At 43.7% G+C, this 16,868-nt stretch overlaps 1 protein-coding gene across 1 annotated transcript in view; it reads left to right on the top strand.

The window, feature by feature from the left end:
- The first annotated feature begins 1,133 nt into the window (after positions 1-1,133).
- ARHGDIB (Rho GDP dissociation inhibitor beta) overlaps positions 1,134-16,868 on the top strand; it is a 19,446-nt gene continuing 3,711 nt past the window's right edge. The window contains exons 1-4 of the mRNA XM_077756426.1: positions 1,134-1,234; positions 11,782-11,968; positions 12,623-12,706; positions 14,958-15,034. Coding sequence (XP_077612552.1) covers positions 11,788-11,968; positions 12,623-12,706; positions 14,958-15,034 — 342 coding nt within the window. The 5' untranslated portion in view covers positions 1,134-1,234; positions 11,782-11,787. The remainder of the gene's footprint in view (positions 1,235-11,781; positions 11,969-12,622; positions 12,707-14,957; positions 15,035-16,868) is intronic.

Here is a 16,868-nt window from a genome sequence, read left to right on the forward strand (position 1 = left end):
CTGTATTTGGTTTTTGGTACTTTTGCTAATTTTAATCTTACCCCATTGTCCTTTTTCTATTTTTTGATGAATCTCTTTTCTCCCAGCAAATGACAACCATCTCGATTGTTTCAGTTCCAGGGACTAAAGAGAAGACATGTTTGGTGGCATCCATTTACAAATTAAAGGGAGCAAAATGCAGTACGCTTATGTGACAGCAAAATAGATGTCCATTTCTTCAGATATGTTTGCTTGATCAGTCAGCTCTAAACATACTGAAACGATATAAACAGTTTCAGAATATTGAAATGTGTATAAATAAGCATTTTCTATTGGCAGCAGCTGTGGAAGGGTATAGAATAAATGTGGCTTGAATGCTTAAAAAGTGTCCCTTTAAATGGTTTCAATATGGTCTCTGCAACTCATTCCCATTGAAAATACTTCACAAACCATTTCCTTAAATATGATACAAAGTCAATTTTAGTACTTGTTAAATTATCACAAATTCTGAGGTAGAAGACAATGAGCTAATGAAGTTTTATGCTATTTTGTAAGCTTCCCTCCTAGGCTTAATCAAAAGCAGTGCTTTACTTTTTTTCAATTTAAAAAAATTAGCAAAAACAAATGACATTTGATTGTGCTGAGGTACAAAGCTACATTTTGAAATTATAGCAACAAAACCCCCCAAATCTGTTTGAGGACAATTTTTTTTTTTTAGGTTTAGGGCCAAGCCTGTGCAGTTAACATTCATAATTCCTTCGCACTCTACATTCACTGCCAGCAAACGTTCAAGACATCTGGCTGATGAGAAAGCTGGCAGGGACCATATAGGAATAGACGTCAGTGATATGAAGTGAAGCTGATACGGATTTATGGTTACTGGTTTCAGGCTACTTGCTTCAATAAGCTGATGCACTGAAATGACTTGATTTTTAGACACATCCACTCAATTGTCCATAGCGCTCAAGGCTATGGCCTCGATGCCCTTGCACGCACACTCATGCATATCCATGTTCACACTCACACGGGCAGTCATGCTCCCACATGTCCCATTAATTGACAAGAACACTGTTCAGTTGACTGATCAAGAGATATGCAGTGCAAAGGAACAGAATTTGAGACAGCCCAGGGTTTCCTCTTCTAGTAGGTTTAAAACATTTTTTTTCCTCACTAACTTCCTTCCTGTTCTAACTGCCAGTACTCAGAAGTCAGAGTAAGAGACAGAGGCACCCCAGAGAGCTGTGAGCCACTGAATGTAAGTTGAAATACCTCGGATCGGGGAGGCTTGAGGTGGGCGCAGGGAAATGGAGGAAATCTCTCAACTAACCTACGACCCTCTCCGGTGTAATTTTTTTTTTTAGAAGGGCAATTCCTCTTTAAAACAAACTTTATGATAAGAAGTACTGAAGAGGCTGTTGGAACAGCTCTGCAGAGAAGGGGAAGTCAGAGCAGGGAATCTTAGCAATGACTCAGGGGAGAGAGCCCCGTGAGGGAGGGGAGGGTGTGCCCTGCAGCCCAGGGGATGAAATCCTGTGTGTCTGGGGAAAGGACTATGCATGTAACTAGTGGGGAGTGTCCGGAGGGGTTCCTTACAAAGTAGGACTGGGCATCGAGCTGAGTTCAGAAGCAAAAAGACTGGACCCAAACTGGTGTGGAACATGCTGGTAGATGATGGCTTGCTGCTGGGGTGGAGATGTGCGGTTTCCTGTTTTTAAGTAGACTTAAAGAGACTGATTGCAAAGAAAAAAAGATAAAGACTCAAAGCTGTCAAACATGCAACTCTTTGCCACTAAAGAACTTTTCTGGTGATAGGAGAGAAATGCATAATGAAAGTCTCTCTTGGAGTACAGTGGGATTTAATAACCGAGGGGGAAGTATGGTAGAACATATTGTTATTTACTTATCGGTCATATAGAGACGGATTTCTACCACTAACAGAAGCCGTTTATTAAATGCCTCAAGTCAGATGGGCAGAAAGATAGTGGCTATTGTTGCTAAAAAATAGCTCTTTACATCTGAGAGAACTGAAAGCAGACATGGAAAGCCTCAGATAATTTATTAAGAGATAGGTTCTGGGGCCCCTGGGTGGCTCAGTCAGTTAAGTGTCTGACTCTTGATTTGAAATCGGGTCACAGTCTCACAGTTTGTGGAATTGAGCCCCATGGCAGGCTCCATGCTGCATGTGTGGAGCCTGCTTGGAATTCTCTCTCTCCCTCTCCCTCTCTCATGCATGTGTGTACATGCTCTCTCTGTCTCTCTGTCTCTCTCTCCCCCTCCTCCTTCTCTCTCTCTCAAAATAAATAAATAAGCATTTAAAAACATAGAGATAGGTTCTACAAAAATCCAATCAGATCTGTTAAGATACCTGATCTGGGAGCCTTCAAAATGTCAAGAACTGAATTTGGAGACCATTAGAAAGAAGCATGACCTGAAATTCTTTCTTCCCTTTAGAGGACGCTCCAGCCAGCATGTTTTATAAGCCTAGTCTGTAATTAACCTCTAGACCTAGGGTACCTTGCATCCCTGGTCTGATAAATCCTGGGCTGTTCTTCCCTTCAAGGTTGGGCAAGGCAGGCCCCTCTCACAGACAGGTCCCATAGTCACCCCTTCACGTGGAGCCCAAGAGCCACTGAAATCAGGGTTAGCATGCTGGGTCCTCATGGCAGGAACGAGCAAGCAAGGGAAATCAAGAGGCCTGTGTTGGCCAGGGCATTCGGTCCCAGGTAGACGTCGTTGATCTTTGCTGTTGCTTTCTTTTGTTAAGTTTACGAAAAACTATCCCTCCCAAATCCAAATATGACCCCAGCACAGTAGTAAGACTATCTTTCTCTTTTGTGAGATTCATAGAATTCTGAGAGGAGAATTCATTTCCCGTCTATGCTACACAGACCCAGTACGTGTGGGAGAGCCATGGTACAGCTGCACAAAAACTGACTGGCGTGTTCCAGGGGCTGGAATTTCGGAATTCCTGGTTTGGGAGAGCATGAATTTGTCCCCAGGGAGGTATGCTGTGAGCAACATCGAGGTTCTATTTTCAGTGGAAGCTCCGTACAGCAAAGTCATCCTGCCAGAACAATCGGCCTGGGGGGCACAAGGTATTACAGTGCAACCAGCAGACAGAGAGAAGTCCTAGGGAGTAAAGCCTAGGCAGATGAGCAGAGAAAGAGCCAGCATCTGTTAAGTGCGTACTATGTGTCAAGGCTGGTGGTAGAAACTCAGGTCTGAATCCTGAGAGGACTCAGAGGGGACAGTAAGGCTCAGAAGTGTTAAATTATCTGACTAAAGTCACACACTGGTGCCAAAAAAAAAAAAAAAAAATGAACCAACAACTACAGTGCCTTAGAAGGACATTTTACGAAATGTCACGTGGGGGACATTTTCTTTAATCTTGCATTCTGGGCATCCTTGTTCATAGATCAGGGTTATGTTGTCCAGGAGCCCAGGTTAAAGTCCGGGGCTCTGATGTTGCTCCGGAAACTTCAGCGTTTATCCACTCAGTAAGCACTTAACTGAATCACTCTGTACTGGAATTTCGGCCTTCCTGGTTTGGGAGAGCATGAATTTGTCCTAGGGAGACACTCTGGTTTCCATAGCCGAGGCTAGTAAAACTTCACTGGAGCTTTCTCTCCTTTTTTAATGCTTCTTTATTTCTGAGACAGAGAGAGAGACAGAGCGTGAGCAGGGGAGGGGGCAGAAAGAGGGAGACACAGAATCGGAAACAGGCTCCAGGCTCCAAGCTCTCAGCACAGAGCCCAACGCGGGACTTGAACTCAAAAACCATGAGACCGTGACCTGAGTCAAAGTCGGACGGTTAACTGACTGAGCCAGTCAGGCACCCCTCACTGAAGCTTTCTTAAAGGGACTGATCTTGTCAGCACAGGTGATGATAGATAACGTCTTATTTTCATGCCTAATTTTTTTTAATGTTTTATTTATTTCTAGGAGAGAGAGAGAGAGAGACAGTGTGAGCAGGGGAGGGTCAGAGAGAGAGGGAGTCACAGACTGAAACAGGCTCCAGGCTCTGAGCTGGCAGTCAGCACAGGGCCCGACGCGGGGCTCGAACCCACGAACCGCGAGATCATGACCTAAGCGAAAGTCGGACGCTTAACCGACTAAGCCACCCAGGCGCCCCTTCGTGCCTAATTTAAAACTTCTGTGACTGTATTGAGTTATGGCAGCATTGTATTTTGCTTAATAATGGCTTAATGCAGTTTTTGTTGAGGATTATTTAAAATAAATATTCGCAGGATTGCCTGGGTGGCTTACCTGGTTAAGCGGCTGACTTCAGCTCAGATCATGATTTCACAGTTCATGAGTTCAAAACCTATGTCAGGCTCTCTGGTGTCAGCACAGAACCCACTTCAGATCCTCTGTCCATCCCCCTCCCCTCTACCCCCCCCAAACATGTGCACACACACTCTCTCTCTCAAAAATAAGTAAACATTAAAAATAATTAAAAATAAAATAAACATTTGCAAAAATACTGAGCATAGTAACTTCACAGTGTAGACACCAGAAAACTTGAATGGATCCACTGAGATCTCTCTCCTTCCAATATGAATCTGGGTTAGAAGGATATACTGTGAATACCCAGGGAAGAAATTATGTATCGGTTCTCCCAGCAAGGGAAATGTTAAAGAATTCTGCATCTAGTAACATGTACCCTCCTCTGGACTGATTTTAGTCTTTACTATACCTAGTAAGATTATCCTCTCGGGCACTGAGTTGATTCCCCGCATCCAGCCTTGCTCTCCCGGATGCTCTTCACGGAGCTAAGACGGTAGAGAGCAGCCCTGAGGAGGCTGGGAAGCACCAACCCCTCCATGTTGCTATGGAGTACGGAGAAACCATGGAAGACTCCAGAACCAAGACAGCTTGTGGTGTCCTGAGGGTTAAACTCGGACTCCCCAGATAAGCCCAATCACCAGGCAGGCAGCAGAGCAGACCCAAATCCTTGTCCGGCTCTGACATGTGGACAGTCCTTCTGGGATGGCCCAACCATCCGTGACCACCAGCTCCAGAGCTCTACCCCCGGTTTGAGGAAAGTGGGATGTGTCCTGGTCAGGAGGGAGGGAAGAGTACAGGGCGACGGAGAATGCTGATGCTCGCGTAGGTACTTCTCTGCTGGAAATCCCCCAGTTCTGGTACTTCCCTCCCTCATCGCCGCCTCATCTATGTCATATTCACGGCCTGTGCGTCTAGATGCGTCAGTGCTCTGGCAACTTTGGAACAGAAGTTAAATCTCCGCAGCCAAAGGAAATTCTCTCTATTGGCTGGGCCTGTGCCTCTTATCATTTCTCATCATTCTGAGAGTGAACTCTGGCTTCAATTAGGAAAGGGAGCAATAAATAGAATCTAAAATTAAATTGTCCATGAGGGAGTTTTCTAAAGAAATAGAATAACGACCATCCCATTTTCAGGTTGATTCAGTTAATAAACAATCCTTGTGATCCCCAGGACTTCTTGTCTCTTCCGTACGCCTAAAAGAAACAAAATCTATTTTTAAGAAGGAAGGAGTGGACATTGTCACCACTGCAGATCCGAGAGAAGGCATTTGGGGCCTAGGCAGTCGGTGACCTTGCTTTGCTGAAGGTGCTCACCAAAACAGACGGCATCGCAGGGCAGGGAGCAGAGGCCGAGCATGGGCTGTTTATAAAGCATCTACTACTGGCCAGGACAGCTGGGAACTTTTCACATCTTTGCTCCAACTCTGCAACCCAGTAAAGAAAAATTATTATTCCCACACTACTGGTGGAAAATCTTGGGCTCAGGGAGGCTGATAGTGTGCTTATGCCCTGCAGTAATTCAGTGCAGAACCACATTTTGTTTTTACTTTACTTTTATTAATGTTTACTTGTTTTTGAGAGAGGGAGAGAGAGAGAGAGAGAGAGAGAGAGAGAGAGAACACAAGTGGGGGAGGGACAGAGAGACAGGAAGATACAGAACCCAAAGCAGACTCCAGGCTCTGAGCTGTCAGCACAGAGCCCAACTCAATCGAGGCTCAAACTCACAGACCGCAAGATCCATGACCTGAGCCGGAGTCAGATGCTCAACCGACTGAACCACCCAGGCGCCCCCTAGAACCACATTTTGAATCTCTGATCCATCAGACTCAAAGTGCATATTCGAGTAGGCATTGAAGATCACCTTTCTTTGACATAAGGAGGTGATTTGTTTTATCTAAAGTCGAGTTCCACCTTTTCTGGCCCTCAGCTTATTTAGAACTGCACTAGTGAGCCACACAAATGTACTCTATCCTGAGGGGAGTGCAAATTCTCAAGCCTATTTCAGTTGCCGTGTCTTGGAAATTTCACTGAATTTGCAAGCAAAACCACCAATTTGGTGCCGTGGCATATTCGAACCATGAGGAAGCACCCTAATTTAATGTGACATTTTAATTGAGCCTGAGAGGATTAAGTTCCTATCCCAGCACACTTCATGCTTACACTGCTTTGCTCAGTAGCAAACATAGGGGTGTGAGGGTTTCACTGTGGAAATTCATCTGTGGAAGCATCAGTGAAACAGAAAACAAAGATAATGAGTTGTAGGTGCACACACACGCAAAACCAATATGCGCTTCAGGGCCTCACGGAGTCCACGATAACCTCGTTTACCATGTAATTATTCGTTGTGCATTTCACTTTTACTGTTTGAAAAAGCCAAAATCCAACAACAGACAAACAGCAACAGCAACAACAACAAAAAACCCAGCTCTGCTCTTTGTGGAACAGTGGATGAGCTGCAGAGGAAGGTGAGAAAAGGCCGGCCAGAATGTTCTACACAGATGGACTGGGTTCTCCCCCACCCCACCTCCACTTCCTCTTTTCTCGTTTCACAGGCTTCTGTAAATTAAGGAGCATTGGAGTACTAGGTATTAGGAAGGGGCTTCAGAGACCCTTCTAATGCAGTGATTTCATTCTGCAGAGGACAGAACTGGAGCTCAGGGAGGTTCAAATGACCTGTGCCAGGTGACATGGGCACAGTTGCACGGAAACCCACTTTATATGACACTTCCCTGCCTTGCTAAAGCCTGCAGAGTTTCGCAAAGAAGCATTTACCGCTGCCTCTGCACCCTGAGGATAGGTTCCCGAGATGACTAATGGGTTCTATAATTCATCTTTACTTCTTAATAAAGATGGCTGAAGCAACAGAGCATTGCGCCTGGAAGCCAGACAACCTGGGTTCAGGTAGTAATTCAGCCCCTTACACAGTATGTCGTCTTGGGCAAGTTGCTTACCTGAGCTTTACTTGCCTGAAGAGAATGATGATAACACCCGCCCTCAAGGCTGTCATGAGGACTGATGAGATAATCCTCAGGAAAGCACTTAGCCTTATGTAAGATAACTATTATAATTATTACCATCAATAAGAGAACCGGTTTTTCTTTTTTTTTTTTTAATGTTTATTTATTTATTTTGAGAGCACAAGTTGGGGAGAGGCAGAGAGAGAGAGAGGGAGACACAGAATCCGAAGCAGGCTCCAGGCTCTGAGCTGTCAGCACAGAGCCCAATGCGAAGCTTGAACCCGCAGACCATGAGATCATGGCCTGAGCTGAAGTTGGACGCTTAACCAACCAAGCTACCCAGGCGTCCTGAAAACCAATTGTTCTTTAGATAATACTTGAAGGTAGTCTATGAAATGCCTAGTCTCACTTTAGCAAGCACCATAAAATGGGGAGATGAAAAGAGAAAACAGATATCTGTGGTTAAATATATGCACACATATAATTTGGGAAATCATTATCAAACTATATAAGCCATTGTGGCTGAGGATTTGGCAGAATCTGAAGTTCCGCAGAGATGAATTGTGAAATGAAAAATGCGGTTCCTTTTGGGAATTCATGCAAATCTGAAATAGTAAAACAGAGATAGGGAAGTCTCTTATGTACACAGGTGAAATAACGTAGCTGAATAAATGACTGAAGCTTAGCTGACACATGACCACAGGGCCAGAGAAACCTACACATGGAGACCTTAGGAAAGAAATGCACCTAGAGATGGTCTGCTCCAGCCCCCCCAAACCCCAAAATCCACATGTGATAAAGACCTGGTTCAAAGAAGAGATAATTATCCAAAATCAAGTCGATTGAACAGAACTCTTCCCCTAAAGAGCTGGGCCCTTGACACCTTTGCTCGTCTGCCAGGCTTTGTGTCACTCCCTCAGATACAGACGTTACCCGGTATCTCCTTCCGCTTCTACATTAGCCAACCATCGGGGTTTAATAGACATGATTCTCAGCTGAAAGCTAGGTAGGGTCAGTGATCCAGCCAGGCCTCAGAGACAAGCAAGCTTCCATTTGAACACTCAACTCTCTGCTTCATGTTTCCAAGAAGTCACAGTGTCAAGGTCATGTTTCTAATCTTGGACTCCAGTGAAGTCTATGAGCCCCTGGATGGCAAGCATGATCTCATAGGTATATTCCTTTTTCCTTTTATGAGGATTGTGACTTTCGTCAGATTTTTGAAGAGACCTGTACTTTCCGAAAAGATTAAGAACCATCAACCAAACCACTGTGGTTGTCCACCCCCAACCCTCTCTCCACTTTGGAGAGTAACTTAAGCTCCAGTATATGTGTGCAAAAGCACTGGGTCTTATAAATAGTAGGTGCTCACAAAATATTATGCTTTAAAGAAATTTTTTAATAAAAATTGCTTTCCAGTTCTTTATTTCCTGTATTATTATATTTTCATCTTTTCCTACTCAGCTTTCCAGATTGAACGGGTTTGGGGTCATCTGGCTTCCTATTTCTTTTTCGTATGCTGTATAATTAAACCAAATTATTCTGACGTGGTCCTGACTTTTCTCCTCTTTACTGCAGCAATTTTATACAATAACCTCATGCTATCCTCTGCTCTTATATGTCTTTTAAACAAATTTGTTTCATTTTATGAAGCAATTATTGTATATCTGTTTGCAATGAATCAAGCATATTTAGAATTGACATAAGTCTCAGGTTTACTAATAAGAATATCAAGACCTAGATGACAGATAAATTGACTTGCCAATGATCACACAGAGGTTGTCAATCTCTGTCCTAGATCAGGTCTTTGTCTTTTTCTCTCCCTTTCTGTCTCTCTCTCATTCTCCTTTCAAAATTGAGATTTCGGTGTGCAAAACAGCAATTCCCTGCAGGTTATGGAAATCATCTTGAGCTAGTTAGTGGGTAGGTGTGATGTTATTTTCTGATCGTCAGACTTCAAGCAGATGACTTGTTAGAATCAGGCGATATATTCCAGAAAGGCCTTTCCAAGAGGGCTAAGATGTCCTCATCTGTAGGTAGGCTTCCTGATGACCTGTCCACAGGTTTGTTATGTGACTTCCATTCTGGGTATCTAGTCAGGCTCCTGGGTGTCACCAGAGGAGAACCTGTCTCTTCTGATTAGTCTTATCTGGGTTGCTCTTCATCTGATTGCCTAATGATTGTCCTCAAACTACCTACAGCCTACAATCTCCACCCACTGCATCCTTCATTATTTTTCTAACCCATTCATCATCCACGTTCCGTGAGTGTTGTTTGGAATACGAGTTGAGTTGGTCACGATGTTTATTGTGCTGTGGGAGGCTCAGCTTTGAGTGGTGCTGAATCCTCAGCTGAAGCAAGAGTTGCCATAGGAACAAGCCTGCACGTTTCCTTCCTGCACAGGAAGTGGACGTGGGCATTGCAATGCTGTTTGCAGACTTGATCCAGCTCAGGGTGTTTGGCTTGCTATTTTGCTAGCAGAGGATCGAAGAGCCAAGAGATAGTGTTTCTGTTTCTTCTCTTGTTTTTCCTTCTTTTTCTCCTAAAATGGTTTTTGTTTGGCTCCACTTCCAAATTACTTTCATTTCTGATGCCAGTGATGGAGTCATCGAAACTCAGAACCGGAACTGATTTTGGCCAGAGGTAGCTTCATCCCCTGGGGGACTTTACAGAGGTTTGCAGAGTGACTCAAGATGAGCTATGCTAGATATTGTCTCACAGTTGTGCCACTTAGGAACAAGGTAGCCTTTAACGTGGCAGGTAAGAGACTTACTCTTGGGGGAGGGCTGAAGGGAATCAGGAAATTATCTCCTTGCACACATACCTCCCGTGTTTCCCCAAATAGCTCCGTTGCTGCCAGCCGCAGGCCTGAAATTCTTCCAGTAAATAAAGAGGCTTCTTCCTCTTTATTAGGACACTGCAGTTCCAGCTATGGGAATTTGAGCATTTCTCTTAATCTCTGAGTCTCTATTTTTTCCATGATTAAACAAGGGGTTGTAATATATCCCCTCTAAGGTTCCTTTCAACTCTAAAAATCCCTGACTATACATGCCCTAAAATGGGTAATTTTTTAAAAATCTATTATTCAGTCACTACCAAGTAAGTGTATATACCAAGTAAGTGTGAATAATTTAATTAGAATCGCCCTTCAGGGCACATGGGTGGCTCAGTCATTTGGGCATCTGACTCTTGACTTCGACTCAGGTCATGATCTCATGGTTCCATGAGGTTTGGCCCAATCTGCACTGATGGTGCAGAGCCTGCTTGGGATTCTCTCTCTCCCTCTCTCTCTGCCCATCTCTCTCTCTCTCTCTCTCTTAAATGTTTATTAGGATTGAGACAGAGAGAAACACAGCATGAGTGGGGGAGGGGCAGGGAGAGAGGGAGACACAGAAAGCAAAACAGGCTCCAGGCTCTGAGCTGTCAGCCCAGAGCCCAATGCATGGCTCGACCCCACGAACCGTGAGATCATGACCTGAGCCGAAGCCGGACACTCAACCGACTGAGCCACCTAGACACCCCCCCCCACCCCTCTTAATTATTTTAATGTAATTAACTAAGAAAAAGAATCCCCCCTCAATATTTTAACACACAGCAAGTAAAGGTAGATTTTAATGTGATCATGGAAGAAGACAGACTCCAGAGTACGCCCACGTGAGGCCTTAGAGCATAAAGTCACAGGAAATCAGGGTGGGGGAGGGAGATAGCAAAAGGGAAGGGGATCCAGAAAGGGGAGATCAATGGAAGGTAAAAGTAAAGACATACTGATCCTTACCATTTTGTCTAGAAGAATTTAAAGAGTCTTTTGTTATTTATATCATTTCAAAAGAACAGAAGATCTGTAGCTATAGGTCCAAACAAATCAAACAATGGATCTTTATAAAATGCCTCCACTATTCAATCATTATGGGAGATTCAAGAAAAACACAGACCTTGGTACCTGCCCTCAAGGAGTTATTAGCAGTGTTGGATGGGAACCATTCCTACACCTCGGGCAGGTGTCCTAGGGGTCTACACTGTTGCATGACTTACCTTTGAAGTATTGCAGGAGTTCAGATAAAGATTCAATTAATGGGAAGAAGCCAACCATTTGTTTGGCTCCCTGTGTTTTGTAACCATCGTAACGGAGACTGTACAATGTTAAGAGCCTTGACGCTAGAGGGGTGGCTGGATTTAATGAACTGTGGTTATTTCTATCGAACTCTTGAACTAGGGCTCTCTGCTCATTATTTGGGACTGCCTGGGTTATGTTGCTTCACTTATACATTATTCACAAATGAGCTATTTCTTTCTTGTCCGTTTTATTTGGTGAACAGGAGACATTTGTCACAGTACAGAGAAATTCAGGAAGGTCAGAGAAAAGACCAAATGCATTATATTCTTGTTCATACAAGTATGAGACTAAATGAGGAAAAAAATATCCTGGAAAATCCCTGATGATTACAAAAGTCCATTAGGGCAAGGATGGTGCTACCAGCAGCCTCACACACATTTTCCACATCCACGGACTTTTGGCTAATGGACTATCATCCGCTCGCTCTCTCTCTCTCTCTCTGAAATAGATCAAAATGACTGAAAAGGACCCAGAAGCACACCTGGAGGAGGAGGATGCCGATGAGCTGGACAACAAGCTCAATTACAAGCCTCCACCTCAGAAGTCGCTGAAAGAGCTCCAGGAGATGGACAAAGATGATGAAAGCCTGATCAAGTACAAGAAAACACTCCTGGGGGACGGCCCTGTGGTGGCAGGTGTGTGCGTGCCGGGGGATGGGGGTGGGTGGAAGGTCCCCAATCAGGCATACGTGTCAGCCCCTCAGGAGCCGATGCAAAAGAAAGAATACCAAGTGTTTCCAAGACTCAGTGAGTGAGGCACAACCTATATACGCTGCGTAATGTGACGGGCAGTAGGATTAAGTCTTTTTTGGAGATAAAGTGCGAGTCAGCATTGAAATAGGCACACATTACACAGAAGGAAGATTTAGAAAGGACTCCAGACTACCACTCAGATAGCATTCTCTTCATTCTCTCGCAGTTTCTCTCCTTCTTCTCTTTCTCTTCGTCACGCCGTATCTAACCGTTCATCTCTTCCACATACACTACAGCAGAATTAGATTTGGATGGCCACTGCCCATCTAGCAGAGGAACCTGCCCACAGCCACTTGGGAAATGTTTGCTGTTGATAACTAAGATGGACCTACAAGAGCTTGAAGCAGAAATGGCCCTCCTCTAGTTTCTGAAGCCATTGAGACCAACATGGTGAACCTGCTGCTTTGATTTCTATTTTCACTCCACGTTAGAGATATCACTTTTCTTTTTATATCCCCTCTCTCCTACTGGAAATGAACACATATTGCACACACATTTTCTCTTCCCCATGCTTACATTCTTTTTTGAATCCTGCAGACCCAACAGCCCCCAACGTCAAGGTCACCCGGCTTAGCCTGGTTTGTGACAGTGCCCCAGGACCAATCACCATGGACCTCACTGGTAAGTGGACGCATCTGTTCTGTTCAAGGGCGCCTAGCGATATCACTGGGAAAACAGTCTCTGTCCCGTCTGCCAGCAAAAGGAAATGTCAGGAACGTGAATCCCAGACACACGTATCTGGTACCCATTCACAAATCATTGCTCTCAGAGTACACGGTTTTCACCGTGCTTAATGAAAAGCCCAATCTCTGTCTCTATTTAATTGAAGAGAGAGCAGTCATAAGTATTTGATATATTTGCTTGTATCATAATTACTTCAGAATTCTATCTCTATGCAGTAACAGAGGAATTACTATTCATTTAACAAGTCTGATGATGCAAATATTAAGAAGCAAGCTGTGTGCTTCTGAAAAGTAATATTTATACAATCTAAACATCAGAGAAAATATTGATCTTACATCAACTAGAGACTCTACTTGAAGGCAAGAAGCAATCTAAAATCTTTTATTTATTTTTCTAATTTTTAATGGTTATTTTTGAGAGAGAGAGAGAGAAAGCATAAGCAGAGGAGGGGCAGAGAGAGAGGGAGACACAGAATCCGAAGCAGGCTTCAGGCTCTGAGTGTAACACAGGGCTCAAACTCACAAATCGTGAGATCATGACCTGAGCTGAAGTCAGATGGTTAACCGACTGAGCCCTCCAGGCACATCTAAAATCTTTTAAATAGTGCTGGATATTCTACTGTTAAATGCATACTATTTTAGCCTAAAGGCCTGATTCTTGTATAAGCCACTTCCCCACTAAAGACGCACCAATTAAGATATTATTTCTTTTCCCTTTATTGTGACAAGGGTCAAGTCCTTTCCTGACACTTAACTCTTGAGGAGATAAAGAGAGGCTGAGAAGCCAGGTATTATGGGGGACATCCCAGAGGAGAGAGGGAAAAGCCAGGAGGTTGAGGGTATCCACGGTAGATCTTCAGTGAAAAAAAAATTACCAGATTCAAAAGGTGGACTTATGAGACAGAGCAAAGCATGACTCTAGAACAGTAGGCTTAGCGGCCAGGTGGCTCCCTTCTCATGGGACACATCCACTCTTTGCCTTATATGGGCTTATTTGTCTGAGGGAGGAAATCAGAGGCTGAGAAGACACACTTCCCCTTCAACCGAAATCATTACAGCAGACACACATTCAGCTACCCCCACATTCTAGCATCTCTCTGGGAGAATTTCTCTCTCTCTCTCTCTTTCTTTCTCACCAGGACTCAGGCCTCTTCCTGTGTGAAATTGGGTAACATTACCAGGTACAACTGTCAGTTTGTGAGATGAGGCCTGAATTAGCTCTGAGGAAATCTAAGGGCCTGATGATATTGCAGGGAAAACTCAAGTTTCTTTCACTTTCCTAGCATTGGGATACCTAAGTTTGGTTTTCTGTCACAAAGAAGCTATTGAGGTGAATCCCAGTCTACAGGCACACACACACACACACACACACACACACACACACACACACACACACATTCACCTCTGATGTCAGATGACACAGAATCACACTTGGAGAAGAACAGAGAGTGATCACCTCTATAACCAAGGTACAAGAATTAGAGTCAGATCCTGGTTTTATGGGTCCTGAAATTTTTATTTGTTAAGGGACCCCCCCTTAAGGAAAATAAAATGAAATTACACATGCAAATGCAAAATTAAGACCAGAAGTGAATATATATTTAGAATGATAAAAGGGAAAACAAGACAAGTAAACTTTTTAAAGCTAGAAAATTCCATAAACATCACCAAATTACAGAAACAAACAGGTGGTACTATTATATACTATTTGTCTTATATATATTTATTTGAGGGGTAGGGGCATATTCTTTAATCATCTTTTTGTTTGGTCGCATATGTGATATCATTTTCAATAGAGAAAATAGCAAGATAATTCAGACGTTCCTCTAGGATTAAGATGACCGATTAAAACTTGTTTTTCTTATTGACAATTAGAAAAGGCATTGCCACACACACCTCATCACTGTTAATACCTTGTATATTTTAGGGTTGTCATCAAACTTGGGAGGCAGGAAGTACTATCACGTTTCTTTTATACCTAAGATTTTAGCTTTTCGTGTGTGTGTGTGTGTGTGTGTGTGTGTGTGTGTGTGTGTAGCAACTAATCTCAAATATTCTTTAAATTGAGGGCCATGAGGACTGTGTTGCTCTGATGAACCCAGCAAAGAGCTCTGGAGTTTGAATTTCCTTCGTCTCCTTGTGTTTCTCCTTCTGAGGAGAATAAACTCTTTCTAAATCTACTTCTACAGGGGATCTTGAAGCTCTCAAAAAAGAAACTTTTGTGCTAAAGGAGGGTGTTGAATACAGAGTCAAAATTAACTTCAGGGTAAGTATCTTGCCCTGAATGTTTTTATAAAGCCCAGCTTCTTCCTATAGTCAGAGAAAGGAAAAACCTAATGTCTCGCATTAACATGCTGTTTAGTTTTTGTTTATTTCCTTCCCCTCCCCCACCTTGTGTGTCTAGATTGTTCTCTCCCCAACTCTGAGCTCTACCTGCTGAGGTCCACCCTTGCCTCATGCCTTTTCCTAACCAGGGCCCTCGCCTTGAACTCTCCATGCATCGCTTAACCAACAGGACTGCCCTGTGAACCCTTAATGCTGCCATCCATGAAGCACATCATATTTTGTATTGTACCATTTGTGGCATGTCTTCCCCGTACAGCCCAAGCGCCCTGAGAAAGGGAGAAATTATATATCTCTTGTTTCCAATTTTTTACCCCGAACTTTGTAATTGATATGTAGTGAATACTTATTGAGAAATCGATAAATCAATGAATCAGTTAATAGTAAAACATGGAACAGATAGAGCCCCGGCTCTAATTGCTCAATGATTGTATAAATCCAGGAGTATGGACCTTGGTAAATCGCTGGAAATTACAATTATAGTTGTGGAGCAAGCAAATAAGTAACAGCAAAACTAAACACGAGATAAATTGACATGTAATGAATGGACACATACCCTACTGGACAGCCTAAAGCAAGAAGAAAACTAATCTTGACTGAAAACAAATAAGTCAGAGATGTACTGTTTGCTCTCAACTGCTTATATTTACCTTGGTTGCCCCTTCTCAGCCATATCCTTCAGGGGCCTTCAGGGCCACCAAGGAAGACCCCACCTGCCCTCTGGGTTTGCACACTGGGCTCTTCTTTCCCCTCGGTGCAGTGTTGATTCAGGAACTGGGAACAATCACTCTGTACCATGTATAATTATGCCTCAAAATAATTTCATTCTGAAAATACTTGTTGATGCCAACTCTCTAATGCACAATGAACCATGGTCCACTTGCTTGTTTCCTGTAGTACATTCATTATCAAAGCACCTGAGGGGCGCCTGGGTGGCTTAGTCGGTTGGGCGTCCGACTTTCGCTTAGGTCATGATCTCGCGGTTCGTGGGTTCGAGCCCCGCGTCGGGCCCTGTGCTGACTGCCAGCTCAGAGCCTGGAGCCTATTTCGGAGTCTGTGTCTCCCTCTCTCTCTGACCCTCCCCTGCTCACGCTGTCTCTCTCTCTCTCCTAGAAATAAATAAAAATATTTTTTTAAAAAAAAGCACCTGAGAATTTGATATTGTGTCTAAATATGCCTAGAATTATATCTAAGGCATTGCATCCAAATATGCTTAGAGTGGGTTACACATCGGTAGAATTTTTAATCGTTAATGCTACTGCCTCAATTTGTCAGTTTAGTCAGCCCATTTGTACCAAATGAAAGAAAGCGGGTAAATTTTGATGGGAGTAAGATGAGAAGGAAAGGTCTGGAGCATGGGCCTCTGCTGTCGTGGGAAGGCTAAAGAGGATGTAGTGGTCAAGGTTACACATTAGGGTGACGGAGGAGGAGGGCATAGAAAGGGGTTTTCAAGGCCCACCCGCTGCAGACGCTTAGCATCGTCTCAAGCAAGAGAAAACCACTCTCTGTGTGCAACCCACACAGTGTTAACCAGCCTGTGGCCTGTCCCAACGTGGAGCTCCGGTTAGAAGAAATGCCAGCTCAAAACTGGAAGTAATTGAGAAGCATTTTAAATCTTTACTAACATCTGCTGAAAAGCACCCAAGAAAGTTTGCATTTAGAACACCAGCAACACTACAAGTTTTCTTGCATTATTTCTCTTTTAATGGTGCTCAGGGCTCTTTTCTTTCTTCCCCCCAAACTGTGGGCTCTCTTCA

This window comes from Crocuta crocuta, unplaced genomic scaffold, assembly GCF_008692635.1.
Source record: "Crocuta crocuta isolate KB4526 unplaced genomic scaffold, BGI_CrCroc_1.0 scaffold262, whole genome shotgun sequence".
Taxonomy (NCBI): domain Eukaryota; kingdom Metazoa; phylum Chordata; class Mammalia; order Carnivora; family Hyaenidae; genus Crocuta; species Crocuta crocuta.